General features: G+C 40.1%; 1 protein-coding gene across 2 annotated transcripts; it reads right to left on the minus strand.

Annotated features, from left to right (window-relative positions):
• Positions 1-263: 263 nt before the first annotated feature.
• On the minus strand, positions 264-27,668 carry ptpn12 (protein tyrosine phosphatase non-receptor type 12). Of its 2 annotated transcripts, XM_053477660.1 has the most exons (18): positions 27,262-27,668; positions 15,274-15,382; positions 13,987-14,063; positions 12,921-13,016; positions 12,647-12,685; positions 12,416-12,487; positions 12,095-12,154; positions 11,861-12,003; positions 10,327-10,393; positions 10,130-10,207; positions 9,945-10,043; positions 9,253-9,338; positions 6,914-7,677; positions 3,864-3,935; positions 2,122-2,186; positions 1,988-2,021; positions 1,732-1,812; positions 264-1,601 (listed from the first exon to the last, which is right to left on the minus strand). In XM_053477660.1, exons 1-18 carry the CDS (start codon positions 27,358-27,360, stop codon positions 1,540-1,542), a joined length of 2,103 nt encoding a protein of 700 aa, XP_053333635.1. In that variant the 5' UTR covers positions 27,361-27,668; the 3' UTR covers positions 264-1,539. The 2 variants fall into 2 exon arrangements, with proteins under 2 accessions (XP_053333635.1, XP_053333643.1); XM_053477668.1 differs by lacking the exon at positions 3,864-3,935.
• Between the last annotated feature and the right edge of the window lie 221 nt (positions 27,669-27,889).

Genomic DNA, 27,889 nt, shown 5'->3' on the forward strand with positions numbered 1-27,889 from the left:
TGACCAGGCATATAAGTAATCTTCATACATTATTTCTTTCAGTGTTTCTCACAAGTTCTTCTATGAAGTTGACGGTTCAGCACTATGTTTAAAGGTTTTAATAATGCATTGGACAGTCATTAACTTAACATAAGCCACTTTAAATCCCATCAGTTGTTTTCTTTGCTTGGGCAATACTTCGAGACTCCTGAAACACAGCTGTCCACTAAACTCAAGTAAGCTGGTAGAATTGAGGCAGCATCAACTTTACTGGTGGTTATACACACACAGCCTCTGAAAGCACTGCATAGACTATAATAGTAATAAAAGTGCATTTACAGTTTTTTTTCTGCTCAGGTTTGCACAGTTACACCCTTTAGGCCATCATGTATACACTGTCCTTACCCTTACACAATTCCCACAGCTAGTTTTTATCATGGTGAACTGGTTTGGTGTGTTTACAAGTGGGTCTATTGAGCACTTTTTTTATTGTCATCACAGTAAAGGAGATAGCACTAACGGTTTTCTTTATAAAGTGTCATGATAAAACGCACGCACGTGCGCGCACATGATTCATTAATGAGAAGCAAGACAGACCACAGTGCAAGTTCCTCTTCAAGTCTTTTTTTTAACTGAGAAGTTGATTGATTTATGCAACAAAGTAACAGGTTTGAGGAGTAGGATCCCAGAGGCTTGAATACGGTGCTTTAAATCCCTCTTTTGATCAAACTTGCACATGTACCTATACACACGCGCACAGCTCACGTGAGGGGCATGCATAAAGGCACAGTGAGGCTCGGAGGCCAGGACCGTGGGGTGAAGCATATACAAAAATAACCTTTGGAATACAATTTACAAAAATGCGTTATTACAATCTTGAGCCCGTTATATCTCAGGAAACATCTAATAAAACAAGCTAACGTTTTTTTGGGGAAAAAAAAAAAAAAACTATAAACACTGAAAAAGAAAACAAAAAAAAAATTGTGATAACAGGAGCAAATAATTTACAGGTCACAGTACATGGGGCATCATGCACAGACTTCTTACATCTTCTGTTAATAAGAATATTAAGCAATAGCACACCTATAAAACAATGCATACAGGGCCGTCAAAGAGAAGGAAAATAACAGACAACTAATTTTCAGTCCCAAGAGGTGTGTGTGTGTGTATATATATTTATACACTAGTATATACTGTACTGAATTGTCATAAAAAAGAGACGAGGGAATTTCCCGAGACAGCAGTGCACTAAATTTGGGCTGTCCGATCCGATTTTGCTTTCACTAGACAGAAATAAAACAGGATTGTGGTCCCAGTGAGGAGAAAGGGGAGCACCAGTGCAGGGAACCCATGGCGGTCAGTCCTCATACAGCAGCAGCAGGAGTGTGTGAGACCGCAGCATGGAAGATTATCTGGATCACAGACTGATTGAAGCACGGTGCTGAGATCCTCTTTCTCCAATAACACTAAGAGGAGAGCCGAGCAGTGGGATTACGTCTGTGTGTATGTGATGGTGTGTTCAGGGTCGACTTTGATCGACTGTGTTTGGAACGTCCTTGATCATGTCCACTCGGATGGAGGGTTTCTTGGGCCTTTGGGTTGCGTGCAGCGGTTTCCAAATCCTAATAAAGGCAAAGCGAAGCACAAAAGGGAAGCATGATGAGATATTTAGGAGCAAATGAATTCATTTGGTGAATTTAGTTTCTCATCACCATAATACAGTTCGCATGTGAACACATCAGGAACACGCACCCATTTGTGAAACTGTCTCAGCATCTGTTCTTGCATCTGCTTTGTTGAAGTCAGAGTGCTTTCCATTCTCCTGCCCTCGTTCTAATAAAGTGAGTGTTACAGAAAGCATTTAAAATGATGCATTAAATCTGTGTTGGATTTTTAGTTTTAACATTCTTATTTGTAATTCTAATATTAAGTTTTTTTTAAGAAGGCAAAATGTGTCACATGATCTAAAGTGTGTGTGTGTGTCTCTAGGGATGAACATTATACGTACCTGTCTGGTGTTTTATTTGCTTGTTAGTTGCTCGCTGTAAGATTGAAGCATAGGTATGTTAAAAAATAAAATAAATTAAAAATATATTTTCACATGAAATACAAAAAGATTCAATAGTATGTTTCTGGTCCTACCTGGAGAGAGGCATCTCCTACTGCTCCTGTACATTCATGTACCTCGCCTTGCACATCCACTGGATCTGGAGTAATACAGGAGAACAGATAACAGAGGCAGGAAATAAACAATCAGGACTGTTGCATTTGTTTAATAACTGCTACACAACAAGACTAATTAACCCGGAGAACTAGAGAATTAGAGCTCAGAACTATTCGAGGGTCCATGTAGAAGCTTACAGCAGATAGTTTTTCTTCATATAGCTAAGCACTGTCAAATCTTAAGAAACGCTTTGCACTAAGAGTGTATGATGTATTGTACACTAAAGCTTTTGAAACATTTGTAAAACATTTGTGTTAAATAATTCTGTAAATAATGGAAATGTGAATTTAAATTAAGCTTTAATCCATTCATTTTAAATGTAAAAGTTGAAGTTGTACTTCAAACCATTCAAAAGTGAATCAGTTCAACATTTAAAAGCTAAAAAAAAAAAAGGGAAACAATTATCTTTCTACTTAAAAAAGCTTCTGCTACACAACACAGCAGAATAAACACATTACAGTAAACAGAGGAAACTGGAATACTGTATCATGAAATGTTACCTGATGCAAGTTTGTGATTTGGCACCCTTTATTGTTGTGTCGAAACAGTAGCACGATGGGGTGTTCAAGTCAAACAGTGACTTTTGATGACATTTCTTGCAAATTTACTCATATGTACCATAGAGTACTTTGTGATAGAAAAGGAGCCTGAAGAACTATGCAGAAACCCGTCCCTGGGAGACCAATGTTTTAGACCTGAAGCAGGCAGGCCGATCACAACTCAGTCAAACTGAGAAACTCTGCATATTGATGGTATCCAAGTACTAGTGAACCGCTGTGATAGGTACATTAGTGTAGCAGAGGATTATAAAGAACAATAAAGGAAGTATTTACGCTCATAGCTGTGCCCTCTTAGTCTGCACAATCTAAAGTCCCGGTTTGACTTGAATACCCCTTGTATTACTGTACCTATAGGACTATGGGACTTTTAACAAGCACTTTGAGGTGACTTTTACTAATAATCAGGTAAAAGGATAGAACCCCACAGATCTGTGCTGTAGTTACGATCACCAGACTCCTTCACTTCCTTTTTGGTTATCTCTCTCTCTCTCTCTCTCAGCTGCCTTTCATGTCCTACTTGGGTTTATCTGTGCCGGGATGTGATGTGATGAGGTTTAACATATCGAGTCGGCATTCAACATGCGAATACATTTCCTGCCATTTCAGCCGCAGACTGAGGCCCGCATGAACCCCAATGTTTACATCAATACTCAAATGTGCTTCCAGAAAATGGGTTTGTGTGTTAAAGTGCACACACGCGCGCGCACACACGCGCACACACAGGCTAATAATAATCAAAACATGATCTGCCCACATGTGAGAAACCACTTATCAGAGAAAAACAACTGAACAAGCTGAATTTTGTTATGAATCATCAAAATAAAAGTCAATATAATTAAATTCAACAAGTTTCAATAAACATTAAATTATAACTACTTATCATACAGTTTATATTAATTCTTATAACCAGCAAGTGTTTATAAAAGCATCAATTAGAGAACAGAAATGCGAGAACACTCGATTTATAAAAGTCTTGAATATTTACCCCACTTCCTGCCCTTTAAGCCCTGACATGAACACAAACATGAGTTAAAATGGATCCATGGCTGCTTCTGATGCCCATGTGTGGCCGGACAGGGAAGCAGATGGCTGGGACGCACCTGTGGCCAAAAAGAAGGACTCAAAGGTTCTTTCAGGAAGAGGGGGAGGCGAGTCGTCACTCTCGTCGCTGTCTGAAGCACACAAGATCACGGTTACCGATCGCTCACACACACTCGTACACACCATAGAGTGCTTGGAGATAGGAAAAGGAGCGCAAGGAACTACACACAGCCAAAACTGACCAGAATCAGCCCGAGTCATACATCAGGGCACATACAAGGGCTTTCAAATGCAGCAGCACTGGAGTGTGTTAAACAAAAAATTTCATGTTCAGAATTCCAATCATCTGACATGAAATGTTTGTATCCCTGGTAATACTGGACATTGCCTGAATAGCAAAGCTGGGAATTATGGGTGGACTGTCGAGTCGATTTAATTTCTGGACAATACAATTTTCCACTGTATTCTTTATAAGCACTAATGTTTACTGTCTAATTTTTTCTAAAGCAGCTATATTTCTAATAAAATATTAAGTTGCCATATTAACTAAAATAAAAACTACTAAAACTAAAATCTAATAAACATAAAAATGCTATGTAACTTGTGTCGTTGATTATTTAAATGTCATGTCTCAAAATAAGCCTTGTGCAAATCATCCACCCCACACTCCAGTCCAGTAGGTGGCAGTAATGCACAACCCACCCATAAACTCAAAAAGAAGAAGTGGTGACGCTTAATACATTGAAAGCGAGAGTTTGTATTTTCTGCTAAAGTCTGGTTTATTTTTAAGAAATCTGTTCATTTTATATTTAGCATTTTTAGGTTCACCAAAATAAAGGCACGAATTGTTTCTACCTTACAAACTGACGCATTGATCGAAATGAACTGGAAAATAAATGATTCATTACATTTCATGCAGTTCTAGTATTTAAATCTTGCTATAAAGCCTGATGTGTTGTTGCTGCGACATGCGAATAGGCACATCTACCTCAGATGTATCGATATATTATAAATTCTACTTGTTTGGCTGAAGTGTTTGGTAAGTTTTAAATCCGTGTTGTAAACCTAAATTTTGTAAACCTTTAAAAAGCAATATCAGAAAATATTACTATTATTTTAAAAGTTATATAACACAATACGATATGATGTTTAATCAGGCAATGTTTCCACAGAGATACAAACAGAATTTGAAAAAAGATGCCTGCTCATTAAAGATGGTGCTTCTGCTCATTAAAGCGTAAAGACGGCCGTACATTGTAGAGCACAAAAGAAACAGGTAACTTCATAACAAGCTGCCTCGAATCCAAGCAGAGATCTACTCAAAACTCAACTACTTTCATTCCACCCTCAGCCCATCAGCCCGTCACTCCACAGCCACAGCGCATGCAGCCGATCCAATCCAACATCAGCCCAAAATCATGTCTCCAAACTCTAAATCATGTCTCTTCATCTTAGCGTAGATGAATTCTGATTTCTTAGTTGTATAGAGAAGAGAAAAGAGCAGCCCTTTTATATAAAAAGCAGGGCAGGAACATCCCAGACACCAACAGATTAAAACAAAGGAGCAAGCGAGTAAAAAGCAAAGATATGCTGAGAGGTAAATTCCATTCAGGTGCGGACAGACTACTGATCAGTCATGCTCTAATTTTTTTGAGCACTCTTTCACCATACAGACACACACATGCACACAACAGGAAATCATCAACAGGTCTGAATAAATAACACTATTATTAATCTGTTTTCAGTCCCGCGGATGGAAATCTGTCCCAAATGGAGTCTGATGAGAGTTTTGAAAGTGTGATAACCGCTCAAGTGACGTCACTAGCTACGTTCACACGGACAGTACTCTCTTCAATCTCTTTAAAACCATTCCGATTAGAGATTCCAACTTAAATGTTTACATAAATCCTGATTTTAAAATGTGTGTGTTTACATGATCAAAGTGGTGAGTGGTTCTGCCGGCTGTGACTCGTTTAACCTGCTGAAATGTAACAAAAGGATTTTTCTTCAACTTTAAAGTGAAGTCAGGCTTCACAGCTGTTCTTATGAAATCACACCTTCTGTTTTACAAAAAAATGTAGATTCTTATTCTTAAGAATCTAATATCTTCTTTGTTTCAACATCACAATTTAACGTGTCTGTTATAAATATAGCTAATTTCCAAAAAAGGCAATTTGGTTAAGCAGTTTAATTCTGGTATTTGTTAATAAAAACTAATCTAAATGGTTCGAACATGCTGACATATTTAAAAGTGTACACAAGTGATTAATAAGGTAGTCAGAAGTGGATCTACTTATTTAAATACCTGGGTTCCAGCAGACCTCTAGACATGATTCGGGTTCTTGTGAGTTCTACATTCTTGTGGATTCTAGTTTAAACCTGGGTTCTCCTAAGGGTTCTAGATCAGATTGCATTTCTTTTAAATTTGGAAGGAACCCTCAGGACAGTAGCTCACGTTTTTATAAATAAATAAATAAATAAATAAATAAATAAACAAACAAACACCTTCTACCAAATATTTAAACTTGGCAGCCCACTTATAACAAAATAAACATCTACTGTATTGTGCATGTTTACAGCACTGTGTCATTTTTAGTGGACTCCATCCTGACGGGAAAAAATCCTTTAGAGTTTTTGATTAACTAAATAATGCACATAATTGTCTTAACATTGCTGTGTTTAAAGAACATTTCCTTGGCAATTCTAATCAGCGTCTCTTAATCTGACCCAAGATCACTCAAGACTACTCATGCAGAAAAAGCAGCAGGCTTTGTGATTAGTGAGACTTTGCCTGTTTCCATCGTGAGATAAATGAGCTGGTCCTGATGGCTTCATCCTGACCTGACAGAAACAACATGGACATTATGCTAAAAAACAAAAAGTCCTACAGTTCAGGCTTTTAGACTTTAAATTGAGAAAGAATTTTGTTCTACATTTTACCTTTGGAGTAGAAGTTATGTTATCTAAACGTTTATTAATACAAGTATAAGTGCAGGTGAGTTCTCTGTGTGTGTGTGTGTGTGTGTGTGTGTGTGTAGGGGATGTGGTGAGGATGTCTTTTTTTGACTTCCTTTTCCCCAGATAAGACATCTTTAGCACTCTGACATACCTGTCTCCGCATCTGCCTCCGAGCAAACACCAGCTATGGACATTGAGGTAACCTTCCGGGGGACGCTGTCGTCATGGGGTGCTGCTGAGACTTTGCCGGTTGCTGTGGAGACACTAGATTGGCAGTCAATGTGACTGGAAAGAGGCAGGGAGTCCTCGCCGTCCTCAGGGTCCGAGTGGTCCGAGTGCAGCGGGTTGGTGAAGCTCAGAGCGGTCCTGATGGGAGCCCCTTCACTCTCAGGAGTGGTGCCAGAGGTCAGGCTGGAGACAGGTGTGGGGTTTGCAGAGCGCGTCCAGACCACCTGCCCCTTGTTGGCACGCAGAGGCAAGTGGTCTGGGCGGGGCGGGTTTTCCGAATCCTGTGACAGAGAGCTGTTACTGGAACGCACTTTGAAAGCATGTGTTCGTTGCAGTGCACTACTGTTCTCGAAACTACGTGGTCCCTCCTGCAAGGGCACTTTCTTGATCTCCACACTCAGAGGGGTGTGTTTATTGGACTCTGAGGGTGAAGAGACTGAGGCAGGCACTGAGACAGGCATAGTGGGGACTTCCTGGGGGTCGCCACTGTAGTTCTCGTTGAGGTCCGGTTCGTGTTCAGTCGCCAGCAGGTGCAGCACGGGTTTGGGGTGGTAGCGATCGTTCTCCTGACGCACATCGCTCACCGTCGGGAACGCAGAAGGTGGCGATGGAGTGAGGATAGGCGGCACCGGACGGGGCTCAGGGGCCTGCAGGATTTCCTCTTGAACTTCACCCTCAACCTGAGAACTGAGGCAAAGAGCAGGAAACAGAGTGACCACAAGGGGGCAGACTACATTCAATATTGAGATGTTCAAATTCTACTAATCAGAGTAATTCGAGATACACAGCAACACTACTGGAGTTTAAAAAGATGGAATAGATATCTAATGGGAAAATAAATGATATCAGACCCATGCATTTTTGCCTGATAATTGAAGTTTTAGTGGAATCTGAAATAAAAGTAATATTGTTCCATCTCTAGTTATCTTATAGAAATTAAGTCATAAATTCAGTTAACAATTTTACTGATAAAATACATAAAGATTTAATCCATGTGCTCCTCTAACACACTAAAGGTCTAAAAGTAATTTCTTGACCTAAAAAGAACTGGGTGTCGATTCCGCTCCACTAATAATCTACAGTATACGCACAAAAACACTGAGACCTAAAGGTAATCTCCCTCACAGCCTGAGAGCGGGAGGATGTGGTCATGAACCCCAAAGGCACCAAACTACTGGCATGTGTGTGATTTGACAAAACAGATCTGTTGGCTTTATGCTTCACAAGAACAGAAGACAAATGTGAAGCAACTCGGTGGTTTGGAGACAGGACACCCTTGTTAAAGTTACTCGAACTGTTAGCTCATGGGCTGTCATTATCTCCCTCTTTTCCAGTAGCTCATACGGAGTAAATACCACAAAGAGTCACTGTACTTTAACCTGCTGTGAAAACTCATAACAGGACACACACAATCACACACGCGCAGTTCTGTCTTCTGCTGCATTCTACTAGGTCATGTCTCGTAAATTTCACACCTCAACTTGGAATTCCCATGAGTTCAGCAAGTGGCATTAAGTCAACATTGCTGTTCACAGCATGAACAGTGAACGTGTACCCTTAAATGAGTTCTAGCATACAGTAGAATGTACAAACATTGCATTAATCAACACACAGATGTGTTCACTTGCTAAATCTAGAACACTGAATTTACAGTTCACTGTTTTAAGAAGGAAACTCATCTATTCTTGCAAATAAAAAATAAAACATGACATCATCCTGAGCTCCAACTTCCTAGATAACTCAAACGCAGCAGTACTCTCCCAGTGCGAACCGTCCATTTTACAGTAGGAGCAACAACCCCCCAGAGCAAAGCTCTACTTTTGTGCTTTATACTAAGACACAAATTTCAATGTATGAGCATGTGCGCACGCACACACACAACTTTACTCACTCAAACATCTACAACCATCCTTTAACTCGAATGCTCCCTGTATTTATGTACAAAAGTACATTCAGTTTAAAATAAGCTCAAAGATGAGATAATATGAATGAAAATTAATGAAAAGATGAAAATGAATAAGGAACAGCATGTAAAAAAATGACTCTCGTCTCTGTCTCATATTGAGCTCCACAGACTGTCCAATGTTCCCAGCAAACACACTCCAGACAGGGTGACAAAAGACACATAAGACACATTAATCCACACCTACGTCCTTGCGTGCAGCCCTAGCACTAAGCCACCCAAAACCACCTACATACTTCGTACTGCACAGTAACCTTCCTTTACGTCACACTGTGGAGGTGTGCTGGGGTGAGCGTTACCTCCGAATACGCGGCGGTTTGGGTGGAGGCGTGTCCCACTGGTCCTCATCTGAATTCTGGCTGGGTTTTTCCGGACTGCCTTCATCCTGGGGTAGTGGGCAGGTACACGCAAAAGCCACACACACACACACACACACACACACACACACACACACACAGTTAAGACAATTTGAATCAGAATATTGTTTGAGCTCAGGACTAGATAGAATCACAGTGTATAAGGGGTGTGTGTGTGTGTGTGTGTTTGTGTGTGTGTACATGTCTGACTGATGCCATGGCCAAGTGGCCCAAGTCATGATTACTAAACAGAGGTACTGTGTGTGTGTGTGTGTGTGTGTGTGTGTGTGTGTGTGTGTGTGTGTGTGTGTGTGTGTGTGTGTTCTCAGTGCCAGATGTGGGTTGCTTCTCAGGCTCTAAGGGCATTTTGGGAGCATTATGTCTGCAATTCCTCTGCCTTACAAACAGGATGTTAGCTCTGGCTCTTGTCCAAATGCAAACTGTTCCTCCTTTTAGTTTCGCACACACTTCAGTGTGGGGTTTTTTTGGTGTTGAGGGGGGGTGGGGGGTTGTCTCTTCTGTTCCCTTGCTATTGTGAATATTAGTTCCCCCGCCCCGATCGTTGGGTATTTGAGTCGCACATGATTGTGAGTGTATGCTGGACATTGGATGAACAGTGAAGCATGGACACTCACCATGCCATCTGTTAGCTCTGAATTGGTAGGACTCTCCAACAACAACAGCTGCTTCTCGAAAAGTTGGGCGATCGCTCTGTGGACTAACTCATACTGCTCCTGTGAGAGGGGAAAAAATAATACCTACATAAGCACAGAATTTGTTTAAAAATGTGTGGTTATATTCCTCCGAGCTGTTAGCTCACCTTTGTTTGAACGGCCGAGTGCCTCTGTGTTCGCATCTCCTGAATCAACTGAAACACGTTAAAATCCTCGGGAATTCTCTGTATATAAAAAAAATAAATAATAACTCAATGAAATCGAGGCTATCGATGTACGAGATGGCCTGAAAAGACAAAAACACTGATACAGTAGGTGGAAAGAGACAGGAAAACCAGGTTACCCCAGTTTTTAGCAGGTTCCATGTATAGTCGATGGCACAAATGGCGCCTGTTCGCCCACATCCAGCACTGCAAATCAGGAAGGACAAAAATAAAAATATCTAATTAGACACACTAACATAAGTGTACATTGTCCAGTTTGAGAAGTCTGTTCATCCTGAGGATGCAGAATGTCTGATATCTCCTGTACATAAACGTTATTTAAACTTGTAACAGCTCTCTTCATGTTTGTGGATTTTCATTGCACTGGAAAAATTCACTGTAGAATGCAATGTGTTTTAAAGGTCCCATGTGTTACTATTTCTTTAACAAGTTAACACTCTGAGCTCCACCTGAGAGTGTGTGTAGGCGCGCTCCAGCTAAAATACTCCTCAGGTTACTCCTCATTTACAAGCTGAGAGATGGACTCATCTCATATATAAGGTAACCTCATATAAGGTTGGGGAGAAAAATCTAATTAGCTTGTTTAAATCCCAGTCAAATAGAAAAGGACAAAAAGAAAGAAAAGACATGACTAATTTAGCATAATAGTTTTTTTGTCAGTGGTGAGTTTTTCATGTTCGCTGCCACGTCTTCGTTGGTCTCCTATAAGGGCAGTCGACCTGCTTTGTTTAATGAAACAAGGTGTCCGTTTGCTGTTTATTGCCAAAACACAGTGTACATCAGACTCCTCGGAGAAAATAGGTCTAGCTTGCAAGAACACAGGACTGTTAACTTTGAACAAGGCAGGTGCAGGAACGTTCTTTTTAAACAACCATTTCAAAAACTTATATGATTTTTCCTGCTGGAAGCAACCAAGTGTCTAGAATGTCCTTCTCTGGGATAGCATTATTTCCCTTCCATCTTAGTTCAAGAACTCTTCGGAGCTCCATTAAAACGCTCCGTGTTAAGTTTAGAGAGTAGAGGAAAAAACACAGCTTAGAAGAATTTCTCCTATGACAGCAAGCAACATCACATAGCCAGAAAAGTCATTTAAAATGTGTGTGTTGAGTGTGAGCGCTGAGACGACCCATGTGGCATTAAACGGGCCATGAAGCACTCGCCTGAAGGTACAGTACTTCCTGACTGCGATTAATTATAGCTTCAGATCAAAGGTATTGAAAAGGCCCAAGAATGCAGTTTGGAGGCCTGACTCTGTCTCTCCCTCTCTCTTTCTTTTTAACACACACACACACCGATGTGAGCAAGGAGGCATTAAGACTCAGACATGATGTCACCGTTCAGTCTTGCAAAGTCAGTGGCACCCCATAGAGAATCAAGGAAGAAGCACATATAGTTTATAGACAAACTACAATACAGACAGTAAAAGTGCTTAATGAGACTGTGGCTAGCTTCTCCATATCATCTAACAACTACTCTATTCTAGTCTAATCCAACACATACAGCTGTTAAGATGTTGGTAAATTCCTGGCCTGCCACTGCTGAAGCTACGAGCGCGACAGTTCAATCCTCGACTGGGGCAGTTTGGTCTCACCTTACCTGCCTAATTTACACAACTGAAACAAAAGAAAGAGATGAAAGTAAAGCCCACCGTACCTGCAGTGTACACAGATGGGAACATCATCGTGCTCCTGGTACTCTCTCATCAGTGCTATCATGTCCAATATTGAGTCAAATGATGAGGGAACATCATGATCTGGCCAGTTGATGTAATGGAATTGGGTTATTCTACGAGACTCCTGATGAAACAGGGGGAGGAACAGATGATGGATGGGATGATAACTGGAATGCACATCTCAACAGATTAGGGGAGATTAGGAAGATACTTACATTGTCAAACTCCACTGTAAGGCTACGAATGTAATAGTCAGTTCTAGGTTGTTCTGATTCCTGAAAAATAGGCAAGCAAGAGATTAAACTGGATTTTTTTTTTTTTTACTCATTTAAAGCTTGAAACACAAAGTATGAATAAGACCATGCTTAGAAAATTATTTGTCTAATTCATATATCACCTGATGCAACGAAAAACCAGTAAAAATCAGGAATTATTCTGGAATGAACGATCATAACCATAATTTAATTAAAGGAGACAATATTCTGCAGAGATGGGCATTGTGGGAAGTGAAGGAAGCTGAGGAAGGGGAAACTTACACAGGAGATCCTGAAAGGGCCAAAGGACATGGGCTCATCTCCGAGCAGGGGATAGTACCGCTCACATTTTTTCTGCAGTCAGAAAAACAATATCACAACTCCAAATCACAAAATAAGCTTAAACTCCTGGAGAAAGAATCATCGTTCATTCCGTCACACAAAACTAACTCTGGTACATAAACACTCCATATTGTCCTCAGCACGTTAAAAAGCATGAATGATGGCTCTTACCCTGCCCATCTCAAACTCCCGACACGCCATGACAATGACCTGCAGGATAAAAGCGAAGCGATTACAACGTTTTCATTTAAAAACACAACTGATAAATACAGCAGAAAGTACCCCAAACCCCTTGTATTTATTTATTTATTTTTTTTACGTTTTTTGTTCCTTATAATTTAATACCCACATTGTTCTCTAGCACTAGACATCTAATTTGTACTAAATCTCTCAGCGAAAGCAGCTAACTTTTTTAGCATTTTAGAAAGCAGCGAAAGTTACTCACTGCAACATGGTATTCCCAGATCATCCTCCAGAAGTCGAGAACAGTGTTGGGCAACGGGCCCTGTGTGGCAATGTAGGCCTCAGGCCCATCCACTCCCTGTACACAACCACAAAACCAAACGAGTTTAAAAACACATGGACAGGTTTTTTGTGGACACTAGTTCTCATTCCAATTTCATTACTACTCACTTACGAATTTAGCATAATTCATGAAGTATGTTGATTTAAAATACTTTCTATACTTTGTCTATAAAAAGGCACTTTTCCTCAAAAAGTATCAACACAGTTTGTGCAATTCACGATACTTTAGTGCAGATTTGATGTATAGTGTTTCTTTAAGTATTGATTTTATAAATATATGTATAAAGTCAGCACGCAGGCAGCACATGTGGCTTCACTTTAAAAGCAGGCAAGTTTCGACTAATCTGCGCTCGTTGTGTTGTGAGACTGGTGTACGTGTGTGTGAAGATTTGCTTTTTATACTAATTTGCTCAAGAGTTTGAAGAAAAAGGCTGTGTGAGTTTTTAACGCACACCCCTTTTTTTGATAAAGGAATGCCTTAAAAAACATGTTTGTGTTTCACCACTGGAAGCTTGTACACGTGCCACAGAACAGGTTTTTCCAAGGCTGCTCAGTTGACAACTGATCATAGATGATTGAGAAGAAACCAGGCAAATCATGTCACTGGCCAATTAACCTGTGCATCTATGCATTTATCGATGCATCTCGACTATAAATGTAAAAAAAAACTTATCTATTCTGGAGCCAGTGTGGTAAAATAATCAGCAGACCAAAAAATTGCGATATATAACTGACTCCTTCCCCCCCACATCTCCAGTTTGTACATCTGTACAGCACAGATTAAACCCAGTCTAGTCATGGTTTCTGCAGGTGCACATCAAAAGACATCCACTCTGTGTACTTCACTGGGCGTGCAACGAAACTCGAGATAGAGATAAAATATTTTTACTATAGTATGTGCATGCATGTGCTGGTATACGCCAAAAAAAAAAAAAAAAATCTTACACTCACACACACAAAAGAATATAGACAAAAAAGTATTTTACCTTAATGAAGTTTGCGTTGATGTAATCCGTGTCCTGATTCGATGTCTTTAATGTCATTTTCACTCGACTGTGGTCAACTGGAAGGTGAGAAAACCAGCAGAAATAAAAAAACACTTCAATTCACCTTGCAAACTAGCCCACGAGAAAACAACCTTGCTCTCCTAATGACTATGTTTTACAAACTGCTCTTATTATTTGTGACGCTTATAATCGGTCATAAAGAACAATTCTACAGCTTTTGTTATACACTCAGGACATTTAGGTTGGAAATCAAAGATCAAAATAAAAAGTTTGATCCTTTCTCTTTTCTCAGCTTCAAAATGTCTTGGGTTCCAGACAGCCCTCTGATCTGTAGTATTCACATAAAAAAACTGGAATAAACCACGAGAAAACATTCAGTGGGGTAAGTATTCAATCAGTCGATCACAGATACATGTTCTGATATATTTCTGGCCACCCAGAAAACACGGATCCTTTCGTCAGAACCAGGCCACGTTAAATATCTGAATACGAGTGCAGAATTTCTGTTCTATTGTCTCTTATACAACTTTAAACCTCATGTCTTTAGTGTTCACCAGGAGCACTGGAAACACTGGATTTCTGGTGTGGGATTCACTGATTAAATTATGGATCGAGCTGAGGATGATCAGGTCTTACTACGATCGGAGTATCATCATTTAGGGAGTAATTACTCGTCAAAATCATGACATCCATAGGTGAACTGTTATAACACTGAGAGCTTCAAATGTCTCAAACATGGATGTACCCGGGTTTAACAAGACTAGTGGCTACTGCGGACAGGAACCATGAGCTGCCCAACAGGAACAACGTGTCTGTCAGCATGTGTAGTGTTGCCTGTTTATTATCTAAGCAATCGCTGCGCTGTTGTTCGTCCTGACTAACACGTAACAATGCTATGTTTAACTGTAAGAGAAGTACTGTTCCATGCTGCTCAACCATGAACTGCACTGCATTTACACACAGCACTTTACTAAAAAAAGTAAACAAAATTGACTTTTTCCTTTAATAGGATGGAAAAACTCTTGTCCACCAGGCATCTATGAATGAAATATTAATAGCCCAGACAGGATATCAGTCTTGTCCCAGGAACCCAGGCCTGTAATTCGCCATGGACTCACATAGTACATGACCCTAAGCAGCTAATCTGTCTCATGTCTCATTCACATGAGAACTGCAGGGTTGAGAGACAGTAACATTAACATGATTAACCGGGGCAATACACAACAGTGTGCTGATTAAACACACAACACGCTGTGCTTTACTTACATGGCAGTATGTCTTTATATCTGTTCTTTTTCACATTCTCTTCTCTCTCGCCAACATTAGTGGGATAGATTTTTTCCGTCTTGTATTTGGTCGATAATCTGCGTAATCTCTGTGGGGACAGAAAGAGGGGACAATAATCAGGGTTAACAGACTGTATTTATAGAGCGAGCATAAGCGCACACACACACACACACACACACACACACACACACACACACACACACACTACATCTTGTACATTTGAACATCTATGGAGAAAGGTTCTGTGAAACCAAAAAATCTATTTAAAAAATTATAAAAATATGAGGATTAATGGAAATATCTATCTTGTGGATCTTCTCCTGACATGCAGATGATTTAACCACACTTTTTTGAGATCACTTGCAAATTTCTTTGTATTTCAAAGAAAAACACATTTTCATGCAATTCACGGAGAATTTTATTTATTTCAAAATCATAAAGTTAGCCAGAATTCTGACTGTAATGAAGCGGCCTGCACAGCCTCCGGATCTGAACCCTATTGAGCTGTTGTGGGAGCAGCTTGACCGTATGGTACAGAGGAAGACTCCATCAAGCCAATCCATAATGTGGGAGATGCTCCAGGAAGCATAGGCTAAAATCTTATCAGATTACCTTGAATAACTGAATTGTCTGCCAGGCTGTAAAAAGGTTGGTTTTTTTGGGGGGTGGAGGCAAAGTTTGAAGAACACATTCATTTTTCCCAATCAAAATCATTATTTCTAACCTTGACAATGTCGGCATGTGTTTTTTTTTTTTTTTTTGCTATATTTTCTATTCAGACCAATTTTGTGTCTGTTTCTTCGGAAAACAATAAGATGATCCCAAACTTTTGAGCGGTAGTGTAAGTCACTAAGTGTTTAACACTTTCTCCCCCTTACACCAGGTCATTTCCCAGGATGTGATGAGCATTAGCCAATGAGCATGTGAGAGTAGGGTTGGGTACCGAAAACTGGTGCCAATACGGTATATACCAGACCGAAACAGAACGCTCGGAAAAAAGCGTTCGGAAAAATAAATTATTTCCTTAATTAAAAAAATCTTGAGAACTTCGGAAAGCTTTGTTAATACAAATCCAAAACATTGTTGCAGTAATGTTACTGTCCATTTTATTTTTGTAGATTAAAAGTTTATTAGATTAGATTGAAAAATTGAAAGCACAAATCATCAGGAAATAAGAGACCATCCAAGATGCCCGTGAATGCAGCAGCTAACGTCACACTTGCTCTGACAGCAGCAGGCGGTCTCCCGCTATCTTGATAAAGTGCTTCTACATTTGTATATGTTCACAAGACTCCGAGGTTAATGGGGATGCCCTAAAGAGAGAAATGATGTCATATGTGCTCGAGCGTATACCATAAGAACTTATACTGATGAGGTGGTGGAGAGGACACAAAGGTCATCCTATATCTAGAGCTGGTCACTGTGGTTAGTGATGTCACTACCTCTGTGCTTCGTCTCAGGCTGTAAGAAACTAGCGCGGGCATCTGGGTTAGGGGGGTTTGCCTGAACGCCTCTGCCTTCTTTACCCATGCCACAAACAAGTGAATAATGCAAAGCTGGAGAATCTTAGAGAAACAAAGCCAGTCTCACCAAGACTTTATATTCTCCAGGACGTTTGAAAAACAGCTCTATGTAATAATGTAACATGTTTAAAATTTAAGATCTAGGCAGCTTTAAATCCTCACCACACCCTCACCAGCAGTCTGCTGGGTAGTTTTAAAGAACTGTGCTAATCGCTGCTTAGATGCAATTATTTTGGTCTGTTTCAGTGCAGAAACAGCGTGTTCAGCAGGTTACTGGAAAACAGCATGCTCTCAAACGTACAGTAATGCAGTTACAGCTATTCTGGTCTCATGCAAATGAAATTTTCATCAGTCACTGAAACAGCACTCCTCTGGTCAATATAAAGGTGATCCAGACAGACTGGAATTACTGCGAGCCATCCAAGTATCTAAACAACTCTCAAATATGATGAGTAAAAACTCTGAAATAAAAACACTGAGAATCTAATACAGTGAAGAAGTCTGAGTTGACATTACACACCAAGAACAATGAGAGGATTACAGACTCCAGTTTCATCAAATCTAGTACTAACCTGGGCACAATAGGATGGAGCACGTCATATGGTCACTATATTTGCCCGTTTCAAATATAGATAAAGAGGAAAAAAACAGGCAGGCAGGGGTGTGTGGCAGCGGTGGAACTTCTCATCGTAGGACAAACCACATGGTACCAGAATAGAAATGCTAAATTCTTACACAAGCAACCATCTGCTGTAAGGATATGAAAAATCAAGATGAAGAGCATAAATGATAAAAGAGCAATCCACTGCTGAGTGTGCCACTGAGGCCTCTGCACCACTGGGAATCTCGCTACAGGATATCTACATCTATATAAAGCTACATCACCGATGGGATCATCGGAAACCATGTACTTTCAGTATCTAAATACAACAGCTCGTCATCGTAACCAGCGTGAGAAGACCTGAGCTTGCCTCTGGTGGACACTCCACACTGGAGAACAGCAAAAAGTAGGTTTCATAAATGCCATATTAAACACACTTGAATATGTGGCCATTCTCACTCTTGATCAGCTTAAAAAGGATGTGCTAAGCTCTCTTCCTCAGTTATGCAAACTCTCTTGCACAATGGAAGAGGAAATAAGGCAGCCTCTCTCTCGCTCGCTCTCTCCTCGATCTCCCCACCCTGGATGGACTAACATGAACTCACATGCATTATTCTTACAAAATTCATGTTTATTCATTATGCAACACGTACTTCGACATATTTGTTTATACACACGCAAGCAATTTTATGCATTGCTTCACAGTAAAGTAGCTAATTCAAACAGTGAATAAACCATAATTAAAGGGAGACCTGGTCATACTGAGGGGAAAACTATTTCTGTAAAGCTGCTTGACATTGACCATTGTTAAAAAGTGCTAATAAAATTTAACTGAATCCCAACGTAGAGAATATATATATATATATATATATATATATATATATATATATATATACACATACATATACACACGCGTTATACGTTATATAAATAACAAATTGTTTTGTAATTCCACAGTGGCACCAGGAAATGAAAGGGAACCAAATCTGGAGGTGGTGAGAGATTCCCAGCCCTAATGTCGAACGAGCTCTTTGTCTCTCTCTCTCTCTCTCTCCCTTTCTGCCTGCCCACGTAACAGAGGAAATTGCGGTGGAGTCTGTGCATGTGTGGTAGGGGCAGAAACGGCTGTCAGCACTGGGGTTGAACAATGACACAGTTGAATCACGCTACTGGCTCATCAGCTGCTTTTCCTCCACTTCTATGCTGCTCTCAAAGACAAAGAGCTTCATGCAAACACACAGAAAGGGTGCAATTATTGTGCATTTGTATATTTAAAATGAGTCTGGAATGAGTGTGACTTTCATCTTAGAAGAGCTGGGGATGATCTGAATTAGTCAGAATCTCCTATATAGCAATCTAGCTCGAGCGGATATCCTTCACCTCTGTGCTGTCCAGAGCTTAGTCTTACTGACTACCCTGTTGAGCGGCACAGTGCGCCCATCTCGAGGCGTCACACCACCAGCATGTGCCTTCTGTGGACCATTGATCAAATCCACCGGCTGCCCTCAATATATCATTAGCCATGTTATTAATCCTGCTCCTGACTAGCGCGCTACATTAGCCTGGATGATTTGGAGCAGAATGTCCTCCACTGGCCGCCACCCTTTTCTTCCCTGGGCTGTTTTTTTCCCTACCTCTGTGATTCATTCCCAAAATACCACAGTGTCAGCGAGAGGAGGCATGAGCTCTAACTTGCTGGAGGGAAGAGGCTTTTCCTCATGCTGGAGAAAGAACATATATGACTGTCTTCTTGGGTTCACATGCTCGAGTACTAGTACTGCCATTTTGTCTGTGTCTACACTAGACTGTGGTGTCCATTGTTGCACATCACATTACATGCTGAAGGTCTGAGCATGCATGTGACTACACACATGAAGATATCCAGATGATTCTCACTACCCCTGGTGTGTGTAAACTGCACTTACTGCATGTACGTATGCAGTAGGGCTGGGAATCACCAGAGACCACCTGATACAATATCACGACACCTAGGTACAGATTCGATTTGTATTGTGATGCTGTAACCAAATTTTATATATACTGACTACGTATTTCTTTTAGATTTCATTAAAATTTTTAATTTATTTCAATTATTTTATATCATCATGTCATGCTCTGACCAAACAGGATGCTAATAGTTTAGAGACCACCACATGCGGTATTATAAAGGAACAAAAACATATTACTACCTCAGATACTTTTGAAAGATTGATATGATCTTTTTTTTTTACGGTTTGGCGATGCATGAAGTGTCACGGAAAAGAATCACTCAATCATCCTCCCCTCCAAATATAATAGTGTTCTAGTGAATGGAAAAGCAGTTAGATTATTGTGCTTAGTGCTGCAGAATTGAGCTACTACTGATGCTTAATTATGTTCAGGAGCCACAGATGGAGGTGGCAGCGTGTGAGGGTGTGAGAGCATGAGAGTGTGAGAGTGTGAGGGTGTAAGAGTGCTTTTTGCTTGAATACAGAAATCAAATGTCTAAAAATGGCAGGCTCGACGGTCTACACGTTCACACACAGAAATAGAAATGCTCCGTACGCTCAAAAACACTGGTGTGCACGTGCACACATGCACACGCATGCACAAACACACCTATACACACACAGTTTCTAGGACTCGGAGGCATGTGTTCGCACGTTCTTCTAATTGGTCAGCGGACCTGTGTGATTTAATGACATTATGTAGGCCAGTGATGTATGCCGGCGGCTGCACTGCATAAGACTAGCAGACCTGCCGGTCTTTACACATTTCATTTAAGAGCTCTGCGAAGAAAAAAAACATCGGAGAACTCTAGTATTAGTTACGAGTCAAAAACACAGCAAAATAGCGTTTTCTTTTCTCAACAAGAAATCTCCTTTTAAGGAGGGCTTGTTTGAGAGATTCGTGAGGCACTGAGCCATCTACAACGTGTGCATGAGTGTTTTTAGGGTCAAACTAAATTTTTCAGCAGTAGAACGCAGGATCATGATTAAAGGTTATCTGTAACCTGGGACACTACGCAGTCGCATTGACACATCGACATGGAGAAATCCAAAATGTAAGTGTATATTCGGTTTCTGTTATTTAAACCTTGGGCGGGTGCTTCAAGTTTATAATTTGTATCAAATAAGATCTTACTTACTATAGCGTTATAGGAGGATTCATGTAGGCTTGTACTTTTATTTTGATTGACCGATGATAACATCTCACATACAACATAGAACACTCTCACCTGGACACTCGGAAAGTAATTTATGTTAAAATGCTGTATATCGACTATAGGTAAGCTTTAATACTAGAATTCCCTGCAGTAGATCTTTAACTTCCTGTCTGGAAGAGTACAGGCAGTACAGTTGGATAGTCATGTCTCAGCTTCCCTGGAACTTTTATACCTACACCACTGACGGCATCCTTACAGGAAACATCGCAACCTGTTTCAGGAGCATCGGGACAGATGAACTCTAGAGGGTGGTGTGATCAACGGAGTGTTCATCTGCACCTCACCTGCACTCTGTCTATAGTAAGCAGCACAGAAGGAAGGTCAGTATGATAGTGAAAGCCCTCAGCCACCCCAACACGGGACTGTTCTCTCTGTTGTGATCAAAAAAGTGCTTCTGCTCTCTGGAGGCCAACACGGAGAGGAGGAGGAGGAGAGAAGGAGCTTTACTACACATATAAGTTAGCCTCCTTTTCAACAAAACTACCTCTGCTGTTAATAATTACCCTTTGTGCACTGCTCTCTTCCTTTTGAACAATTTTATTCACATGAACAAGTAATGCACATCGTCAATCTTCACTTCTGAAAATCATAACAGCTGCTGCCGGTCTTATGACCTTGTGCATCATAATATTAAATTATTTCATATCTTTTTTTACTTTATATTTCTGCTTGCACAATTTATTCTAAATTTTCTATTTGAAAACTTGAATTTTATCAGTGTGCCTATTTATTTTTACTACCTTACATTATCTTCCTTTTATTTTTCCTGACCCTGGCATTTTACTTCCCGTTGTACAATGTATAGCTATCTATGTGACACACAAAATTTGAACTGAATTTAAATTTAACTGGCACATACCCCTATACAGACTTTTGTTTACTGTAGGTTAAGTTGTTATGTACTGTATTATGTCGTAGTTCCTCAAATCCTCCTTCCACAGCACACAATCCTCAGTCCTTACTGGATTTCACCAAAGTCTTTCCTAGCCGTCTAAAACCTCCGGGGAATACCACGGGATATCCTGTAAACTTCAGCAAGCACTGAACTCCAGGCCTTCAGGAGGAAAGGAGGCAGCGTAGCGGCACACTGGTGCGTCATATCCGGCTCTCTTTTCAGTCTCAAGTCTATCCCTACATTTCGCTTAAACACATTTTGCACAGAAGAGGAACTCTTGAAAAGGTCAGCTGTGTGGACATTACACAACCATCCTGTAACATGCTCAGTTAAGCTTTTTTAAAATCCTGCGTCACATAAAAATCCTCCATCCAGTGCACAGCTGGTATTATTATTATTATTATTATTATTATCATTATTACTACTATTATTACTACTACTACACCCTCCTTGCTCTCCTTAAACCAAAAAGAGCAGATATGCCTGAATTGTCTTTTTCCATCTCTGGACAATAAAATGTTTTATCTTCAAATTCAAATGCAAAATCATTGCATTTAATCACCAACACACGGTAAGGGCAGAATCATCTACTACTCTGTACAGTACGATTTTCTTAATCATATTACGCAACTGCGGTATTTGTTCTCAGCTTGCGCAATACTCTTTCCTCATATATCCGAAGACACTCCTCGTTGCTGGCTTGTGTGCTATCTCTGCACATGTGGGATATGAACTAGACTTGAACTGCAGGAGCATTAACATTTCACTGTTCCGGTAAACTCTGTCCACTACAGTGTTTAAGCGGTCTACAGTTTCCGTGGAAACTACGTACGTGTGGTCTTCAGGCTGTACTAAACCACACTTGTGTCACCCCAAACCCATAAATACATACAGACCCTCACCCTCACCACACAACGATGCAGTTGGGTAAAAAGCCACACAAGGTGCATTCATAAGGTCATGCCCAGTGTTCAAGAGGCTGTCTTTGAGGATCTATGAGCACACACATTCAAAAATTCACTCAGTGTGATACTGAGCATAACATGACAGACATCTTTATGTCATTTGTTTTGACTAAGATTTATTTTTTCCTCAACACTGTCCTAGGACTGCAGGTTTTATCCTCATGCAATGTTCACTGATCTGTCACAAGATGTTACTCAGGTTATGTCCTCCACCTCAGGTTGTTTGTCCGAATGCTTACACACCTGTGGCGAGCTATGTTATAGTTCATTACAATTACTATTCAATAAAGATCAGCAGAATTGAGGCTCTACTTTAGGTATATTACACAGCAGCAGATTGGGGCACTGGTGGTTCAGGCGGTTAAAGCTCTGGGTTGCCGATCAGAGGGTTGGGAGTTAGATGCTTACTGTTCAGTCCTTGAGCAAGGCCCTTAACCCTATCTGCTCAAACGAACACCCAGCTACTGAGATTCAGGGCCCGTGCTAAGGATGGATAAATTGAGTTGATTTCGACAGGAAGAGAATAATAGAACAAGAGACAAATCCCAAGAAAAGAAATCTACAGCTGCAAAGTCTTTAAACAAGTCAATTAGACCCCCCCGCTCACCCATGTGACCTCATAAAAAAAGCCTCCTCTCAGACTGTTGCTCAGCTCTGCTGTTCTCTGAAGGGGCATGGCTCAGCAGTTGTTCATTTACATAAACACAAAAAAATCATGTTTATAGGAGAAGTGAAATAAAGGGAGGAATCAAAATGATGTTACCTGAGAGGTATTTCAGCTGGAGCATTAACACCCCCTATAGAGGGGGTTCAAATATTGGAACTTTAATATTGTGATATTACAATTGAGCTCATATCGACTAGCCCTGGTAAGTTTCAGAGGAACTGGAACATAAAGTGACACTTCCCGATTCCCCTTTGTAAGACTTGCAAAAGAGAAACATTTCAGTTCAGAAGAATGTAGTCGAAGAAAGTTTTCAAAGGTTTGACAGTGTGTAGGGGTTTTCCACACACACACACACACACACACACACACACACACACACACACACACACACACACACAGCAATTAGAACCAAGTCATATGAGAGATGAAAAGTCCAGCGAGGCCGCACAAAATCCAGGGGACGTGGGGGTGGGGGTGGGGGGTAATTGCAGTAAATGCTCCAGCTTAAGTAGCCCAGTTAACAGAAAACTGCTTGCACAACTGACAAGATCAATTCTGATTGTTTATTTTTCAAAACATCAATAACTTCTTCCTTTCAAACTTTGAACCGCAAACGCACCCTGTGATGTGGTGTACAAATTTATAGGTATGTGAGTTACACACACACACACTTATTAGCATTATTACCCAAAACAAAAAAGAAAAGTTAGTACATTTTAACAGATTAAATTCCTAACAGCAGGTTATAAATTAATGATTAAAAAAAATCATAATTTCTAGCTCCTAGACACCACACTAAATGTGAACAAAATGCACTGGGGTTTTGATCAGTAATACAAAATGCTTTGTTCTGTTCAAATTTTCACTAATTTGAGTTTCTTTCAGGCTGGTGTTTAAATTTTTGGGCCTGTATATGAACTCCACCCCATCAGGCGCTGCTCAGGTCTGAGGCTGGAGAGAGTCGAGTACTGTGTGCATGGCCTGCAAGGACCTGAGGCGACCTGCACTACAGCCATGCAAATGTTCACTATAACACCGCTTTTGTTCACCTGATGTTGCTTTAATATTTGACAATGCTTTAACTTTGCTCCTGTGGCAGATCCAGGAAGCAACAGCAGTGAAGGTCAGGAATAATGGTCTGTTATTTACCTCAGGCTTTGTTTCAAGTCGAGAAAACAGACATCGTTTACATCCCCAAGCTTATGTCACAGCTCCAGAGTAAGCCTCATCACATCCTACTGACCGCTCACAAGGCATGAAAATAAAGCTGGATAATAATGATATTTACATTCTGGTCCAAACAAGTCCAAATAATTCCAAACAAGTTCAATGTGTCCCATTCTGAGTCAAGCAGCACAGGTTATGGGAGGAGAATCTGGCTTTAACAGACCCCACTTGGCCAAGAATCACACTGCCCCATGCTCAATAGAAGAGCAGTCAATGTGGTTGCCAGATTAGGGAAGTTAAAACATTTTCTGTAGCTACACAGTTTTGTTTTACAGGAGTGTATTAGAATTAAATCTAATAAAAAAAACAGTGTATGTGAGGTACAGATTGATCTCTACTGTAAAGAATATTGATATGTTTAAGTGAAAAGAGGTACTATGAGTTGGATGATGTGCATGTAATCGAAACACGTTTGCTAAGGTCACCTTGTCTGACCACACAACGACAGAAAAAAAGGAAGAGAAAGAAGTCTTTTTTTTTTCTTTTTGGTGAGAAACAGCAATTCTGATGACTGATACAGAATTAGCTTGCACATGGGAAAGACACCTGCTGAATCAAACCTGTCAGAAACAAGCTGCTAGACTGTGGAAGACTGAATGGCGTCTGTCATAGCTTACTGTAAAAATTCACTACGTAGCAGCTCAAGTCATGTGCAACAGCTTTTCGACTATTTCTCTTTTTTTTCCCAGTTTATGTTGTTCTGAAAGTCAGCCTGCAGCACTGAACCCTATGGTCACGAGCTGCAGCTGAGGGAAGGTTATCAGCGTCCTAAATGAAGCTTTCAATAGCCAAGAGACATTCTCCCAGTGGTGATAAATCTGTTGAACTTAAATCTTTCTTTAAAAACATGGAACAGCAGCATGTCCTGAAAAGCGGTTGCCCTCGTTTGGAGACTTTTAAAAATATTAGTTTGACAAACAAACATGATGACTATTAAACATGTCACTTGGCAGAAATTGGAAGCAGGTGAAATAAGATATCAAAATATTGATATTGTAATATGTAACAATGTTTTTTTTGTAAAGATATTGTACATAATTATATATTTTTTTATATTTGCAAAGCATACAGTGTGTAAAATATAATGTGAAATTAAGTTTTTAAATAAACTAATTTCTTTTCGATACTGTCAACTCTTTACTTTAAGTGAAAAAACTATACAGTATTTAGTATTATAAATAGTCTAGTATTAAGGAAAAAAATCCATATTTAGTATTAATTACATTTTTAAATATATCATACACAATATTAAATATTTGCAACCTTAAGTAACAGAAGAATACAGTGTAAAATTGTATACATATTTTATACTTAACTAACAAGCGTACAGTGTGTAAAACTGCATATAATGTAAAATTTTAAATGTTTTTAAAATACATTTAAAAATATATATTTTTTAATACTTTTTACTTTATGAAAAATGGTATATTATTTACCTTAAAAATATCATACATAATATTTTTTAGATTTGAAAACTTAAGCAACAGAAGAATAAAGTGTTGAAAATTCAAAAAATACACCATGTTTATCTTTTTTATGCTGTGGAATTTTTCCTACTTTATTAAAAAAAAAAAAAAAAAAAAAAAAACAAATTTTAATGCAACCGTACTGCAAGCACGTACATTATAATAGTGTATATATTATGTACTACGGAAATGCCTTTGAGAATTATATGAGACCTTTTATTTAAAAATAACTTTGCTAATGCTTTTTACTCATCAGTTTAGCAATTAACATTTTAAAATGTATTTTAAACAAAAAACTGCTCCCAAAGTCCGTGTTGAGAAAGGTGATTATGCCAACTTAAACCTTACTTACAGTATTATAATAATAATACAGTTAAAAATTAATTTTTCGTTGCATTTACGTCTATTACCTCATCCTGTGGAATACTTTTAATAAAAACACAGGATTGAATTATTAATGAATGGTGTGTACTCTGTGATGCTGCTGACGCCATCTTGGAAAACAGAGCTTTAATAGGAACTGGTCACTGGTGTTACTGTCACTGGTGTGACACCACTGACCATTAACACTGTCGTTTTACTGACCTAAACTAATGGCACCCCAGTCAAGATGACGGCCTATTAAATATGGTTTGTAGCATTCACAAAGAGTCACACTTTAAAATAAAATAAAAATTTAATTAAAAACGAGAACACACTTTGAGAATGAGCCACAGCTACTCTACAGAGGGTCAGAGAAAGTACGGGTCAGTTCTAAAAACCTAAAGGACAGAAGATTAGTGAGCGAAACTTGTCCCACCAGTGTGCGTGTGTGTGTGAGAGAGAAAGAGAGAGATATTTACAGTTTTACACACACATGCACGGAAAACGAGGCTGTTTACTCAAACTGACGCGCCCTGAACACGCCGCCGGAGCTGTGCTAGTTTAGAGAAGACCTCCTCAGTGTAGACTGAAAACAAGCGGACACGCACACAGGCTGGGAGGCTTTGGGGCAGTTCGACTGTACAGGGGTAATAGCATCTTTGTTAACGAAAAAGACAAAACAGGACAGCGTTAATTGTAGCAATAAAGCAAACGCACGGATTTTTCAGAAAAAAGTGCAGATGTGTATGTGTGTAAGAGAGAGAGATTTAGGGTGTGATGAACACTGCTTTGAAACTGTGCTAAGAAGGGAAGAAGTAGGCCGCAGAAGAAGCCTGCTAGCTGGAGTTAGTGGGAGCTCTGTGTGTGTGTGTGTGTGTGTGTCTGCGCGTGCGCATCTCCGTCTGGATACAATGATTTCATACGAAAGATACAAAGTAGCGCCCCAACAGCGCGCGCGCGCGTGTGTGTGTATATCTGTGAACTGCTCTTGATTTGCGAGTGGCAGGTGAGTGTGTGTGTGTGTGTGTAAGAAGATTGGCTGCGGTCTTTCTCACCATGAAGTCCGAGCTGAAGTTGTCCTCTCCTCTCTGCTCCCCCGATCGCATGGCGTGAACCCCCTGAATGAACTTCCTCAGGATGTTCGCCTGGTCCATCCTCACTGTCCCTGAACACCGGCAACCCGGCCGCAATGTATGTACAAAAACGAAAGACAAATAAATTAAATAAATATCTCAAAGGAAAACATCTTCTCTGGTGATTAATTCCAACATCTTCATGGCTCCATGCTCCTCTTCAGTCCCAGATGAATACCGAGCTGTTGGAGATCTCTCTCACCGCAGCAGCTCGCTGACTCTAATGCTGTTCTGTGCATATATTTACAGTATGTGTATATAGAAAGATATATGTACACATCTAAAACAGCCCTAGACTCACCCCTCCCTGGCTCCTCCACACTGCCACATTACCAACTCCACTCAGAAACAAAACTGTCTGGACCGCCCAAAAGCCGCCTCGACCCCGGCTACGCCCCCCGCACAGAAAACTCTATTACAATTGGACAGTGACTCGCACATGCTAGGATCTGATTGGCTACAGATTCGTGTCTATCAAATGTAACGCTGCCTCCTTAAATGTTCATTGTGAGATCTGGCTGTCAATCAAAGCTGGACGTCAGCATGAAAA

Source organism: Clarias gariepinus, chromosome 2, assembly GCF_024256425.1.
Source record: "Clarias gariepinus isolate MV-2021 ecotype Netherlands chromosome 2, CGAR_prim_01v2, whole genome shotgun sequence".
Lineage (NCBI taxonomy): Eukaryota > Metazoa > Chordata > Actinopteri > Siluriformes > Clariidae > Clarias > Clarias gariepinus.

Coding starts and splice junctions, on each gene's coding strand:
- ptpn12 (XM_053477660.1), bottom strand. CDS start 27,360: ATGGACCAGGCGAACATCCTGAGGAAGTTCATTCAGGGGGTTCACGCC. Junction 13,017..13,986: donor TCAACGCAAACTTCATTAAG/GTAAAATACTTT, acceptor GGTTGTGTACAG/GGAGTGGATGGGCCTGAGGC. Junction 12,155..12,415: donor GCCCTTTCAGGATCTCCTGT/GTAAGTTTCCCC, acceptor CCTATTTTTCAG/GAATCAGAACAACCTAGAAC.